The sequence below is a fragment of the Anoplophora glabripennis genome, unplaced genomic scaffold, assembly GCF_000390285.2.
Source record: "Anoplophora glabripennis isolate ALB-LARVAE unplaced genomic scaffold, Agla_2.0 scaffold1891, whole genome shotgun sequence".
Taxonomy (NCBI): Eukaryota; Metazoa; Arthropoda; class Insecta; order Coleoptera; family Cerambycidae; genus Anoplophora; species Anoplophora glabripennis.
In genome coordinates, this window is record NW_019417972.1 from 12,688 (window position 1) to 17,140 (window position 4,453).

Here is a 4,453-nt window from a genome sequence, read left to right on the forward strand (position 1 = left end):
TATTACAACAATATAGTAATTATATAAAAAATAAATATATTTTTCTTATTCCTCATCGCTACTGACATTTGATTCCTCATCGCCTTCCATATCATCACTATCTTCATCCTCATCATCTTTCTGGTCACACACTCCATCATTTTCTTTAAGGTATTGACAACCGTCATTTGCAATTTCTGTATCTGCAAATAGCAATATATTATTAAATATTTATTATATTATGCTAACATAAATTCACCCCCTTTAGGGTCTGAAAGTCATTTTTTAATTGAGTTTTAGACCTCCTTAAAATGCAAATATGTGTACCTGAATCTTTATCGTTCTGTAGATCAAACGTCACATCGATCAGTGATGTTTTTGAAAGCTTACAAAACTACTAACGATAAAATCTTTCGTCAAAAGGTCAAGAGTTTCGATGCATCTGCTTTACCACCTTGTCAATCAGAGCTCCGAGAACACATACTCCGAACAGCATATATTGCACAAATTTGGAGTAATGCTCACTTAAAAGAGCCTACAACATTATCCCCACTCGACTGTGGCTGGAAAGTGGATGAGAATGCAAGATATGATTTTAATTGGTTTAGTGGCGACCAATTGCCTCAGTCAATCGATGATGTGACGTTTGATCTACAGAACGATAAAGATTCAGGTACACATATTTGCATTTTAAGGAAGTCTAAAACTCAATTAAAAAATGACTTTCAGACCCTAAAGGGGGTGAATTTATGTTAGCATAATATAATAAATATTTAATAATATATTGCTATTTGCAGATACAGAAATTGCAAATGACGGTTGTCAATACCTTAAAGAAAATGATGGAGTGTGTGACCAGAAAGATGATGAGGATGAAGATAGTGATGATATGGAAGGCGATGAGGAATCAAATGTCAGTAGCGATGAGGAATAAGAAAAATATATTTATTTTTTATATAATTACTATATTGTTGTAATAAAAAACATTTGCGTTGTTATCATTTATTTTATAAATAAGTGTCGTAAAATATTGTTCGATACTAGTGCGATAGAATAATTCTCGCACGAGTGTAATTGACGAATGTGATGATGAATCGCAAATCAAGCATTTCGCGCGCTATTATCGAAAAGTATTATTGTTATAAATTATAAGTAAAAGTGAAATAAATTTAATTATTCAATGTTAAAAAAGAAAAAGGTCAGTTATTTGAAAAAAAAAATTTTTGAACTTTTGTTAATACCTATTATACTAGCAAAAATCTCGCTCGCTAACGCTCGCTCGTTGTTACTATATCATACGTTTAAATAATGGTGTAAGCTCAAAAAACTGTAATTAATAATAAATTTGGAATTTTAAGCAACTTCCGCGCAAAAACTTTCGCCACGTCTACCGAAGCTTTAGCCACCTCGTATCGAAGGTATAAGACGTTTATTTGACAATAATTATTGTAAGATATCTATAGACAAAAAAGCAGCTTTGTAGATTGTAATTTAATCCCGGTATGAGTTATTATTCAGAGCGGCTTACAGTGAATCGGCGCAGCGACTGCGCTCGGGAGATCGTGCATTCCATTGCGTCTATCAAGGCTTTGCACCCTTAGATGATCGGTAGACTGTTTTTTTTTGGTTCTCTTATAAACTAAAGTATTTGAGAAAAAAAATCAGCCTTGTAGAAATAAGTCAAAAAAGTTAATTTTTCAACACCTTGCGTGGGTGGTAGACCCTTGATGGCCCCCCTTCCGACGCGGTAGACTATCACTATACTGTATTTTTAGGTATAATTGATCACTCTAAAAAGTTTCAGCCTTGTAGGTATAAGGCATTTAAGTATTATTTATTTACATGTTTAAAAAATTGTTACTAACGTTTGCCCCCACATTGGCGCGGTAGACTGCCGTTCCGTTTACTTACGATATCAAAACAACAAAATGAGAAAAAATCAGCTTTGTAGGAATAATTACATCAATAATGTCGCTGCCTCCCGGGCTATTACACATAATTTCACTACAAGGTGCCCCTTATGACGTCACAGCCGTTTTGAAATGTTATAAAAAAATCAATTTTAAATAATTATTTTTAAACTATTCTGACGCATTTCTCAATCTCTAATTGTGTATACATACTAGTTAGTACGTGTAGAATTATATTATCTACTTTTTGAAATTTGGTCAACAACCCTATGGTGGTATGGTAAAAGGGTTATGAAGTTATTAAGTAAATTAGTTTTATTTTTGACAACTGAAGACTTTTTTGTCGTAGATCATATTTATTTATCGTCGTGAATATGCAGTCAAAAGTTGTCGATAAAATTTGCGGACACCCTGTATAAATGAAGGGTAGTGACAAATAAAAATGAAAAAAATTTAAAATATTTTTAGTAAATTGTTAATTTTCTTTCATTCTGTCAATCAGCAATTTATAATGTGAATTTTTATTTTGTTATACTTGCTATAGTGATAAAGATGTTTTAAACAATAAAGTAATATTTTATTAAATTATATACCTCTATTAATTGTTGACATTGTCTACATTGTCGACACTTCCAAATTATGTCTACACCTAGGTTATTGTCTACACGTAGACAATTGTATTTTCTACGTCGCGATTGTCTACCTGCCCTTCCCTGATTTAAGATTGCAGTGAACAGTGCCAAGGGCTACTATAATAAGAACACTATATATGTTGTCAAGCTTTCGGAAATGTTTACTTCCTTTATCAAGACATATAATCTGAGATTATAATATAAAAACCATCAGAAAAGAGAAATACAAGAACATTGTTGTTAAAATTTTATGAACTTCACTAGATTAAAAACAATTGTAACTATGGTCAACATTTAACAAAAAACAATTTTTCAGTCAATTTTTAACATTTAACAACTAATACAATAAAAAGGAGCCATGCCTTTGAAATGTGAACTATTTTTTTCATATAAATTTGAAAAAGTTCCCGATCGGGAGCGAAATGTTAGAATTATAAATATATATTGGGGATGTCGTCAAGTGGTAGTTGAAAGAAAACTCTTTTTTAACTTAAAACCAAGCTTTGACAATTATTTATTATCTTCTTCAAGGTTAAAATGGCTAAAATGTACAACAAAACATTAAAATAATGAAATAATTACATAAAATGGGCACTTACTTCAGTTAACAGAGTTACATCATAAAACTTAAAAATATACAGGGCGTATTTAAATGGAGGAGCACAAATGATACCAGAGATTTCTTGGATGAAAATAAGCCGATTTAGCCTAACATACCTATATGCCAAGTCGCATAATAAAAAAGATACAGGGTGTCAAAGTGAAAAATAAAAAATGGTTTTTCTTAATAATTTATATAATTTTGGTCAGAAATATTTCAAATTTTCAACAGAGAGGTTTTTTAATGAAGGGAAAAATAATATAATAATGATTTTTGAGTGTCGAGTACGAGGCGCTCTCTGCAGGCAACGTTATGCATTGAATATGTTGTAACTTTTTTGACAACCCCAGTATACAGCTCTTAGTAACAAAATATGAATTATTGGACTTTTTTGAACAAAAAACTAATACTTATTGGAAATAGCTAAAGCCAACCGTTGAGGAGATATTTTTAATTTCATAAATTAGTGTTACGGATTTATACAGTGTAGGAAAGTACCGATGGTCTATCAGAAGTTACGTGAGAGCGATAAAGTAAGCCATAGAAATCCATGTGATAGACAAGAATGGCTATAATGAAGGCGTCTAATAGTCAACGCCCATTTCGCCCTTCCACAAATAAGAAGTGGATCTTATTTGCGGAAGGGCGAAACGGGCGGTGACTATGAGAGGCCTTCATTATAGCCATCCTTCTCTATCGCATGGATTTCTATGGCTTACTTTATCGCTCTCACGTAACTTCTGATAGACCATCCGTACTTTTCTACACTGTACCTCCGATGATACCAAGGTATAAACAGACATTTTTGTTAATAAATCAAAACGCATTGCCTCACAGTACTTATTAGTTGTGTATCTGTATTATAAAATTCGACCAAAAGGGGGCGCAGGAATCAACTGAGACAACATTATTTTTTCCGTTTTAAATTTACTTTACTTTTTTTGCGTATTATTTTAGCACTTGCTGCATAATTTCTATTTAATTGTTTTTTCGTATCTTTATTAAAAAACACATTTTCTTGTGAATGTGAAATTATTTAAACACTGCATTAAAGAAATCTCATGTGAAATAACAGTTTAGGTGAAAAAATATTGCAAAATACTTATTTATTGTTAATTTAATAATTATTATTAGAAAAAAGAGCAAAACAACTAGAACCAAGAGTCATTCAAGAACAGTCAATAAATAACTTAAGAGAAATAATTGGCTGACAATAAAAAAAAATAAGATTTTTTAAAGGATATTTTCGAAGTAATCTCAATTTTCCTGTAAGCACAGTCTAATTCTACGATTAAAATTACGACGAACTCTTGAAAAAATATGTATGTCAT

The 4,453-nt window shown here is 31.4% G+C and overlaps 1 protein-coding gene across 1 annotated transcript; it reads left to right on the forward strand.

Moving 5' to 3' along the window:
* The first annotated feature begins 327 nt into the window (after nt 1-327).
* On the forward strand, nt 328-973 carry LOC111692543. Its single transcript, XM_023456592.1, has 2 exons — nt 328-652; nt 777-973. Exons 1-2 carry the CDS (start codon nt 352-354, stop codon nt 911-913), a joined length of 438 nt encoding a protein of 145 aa, XP_023312360.1. The 5' UTR covers nt 328-351; the 3' UTR covers nt 914-973.
* The last annotated feature ends 3,480 nt before the right edge of the window (nt 974-4,453 follow it).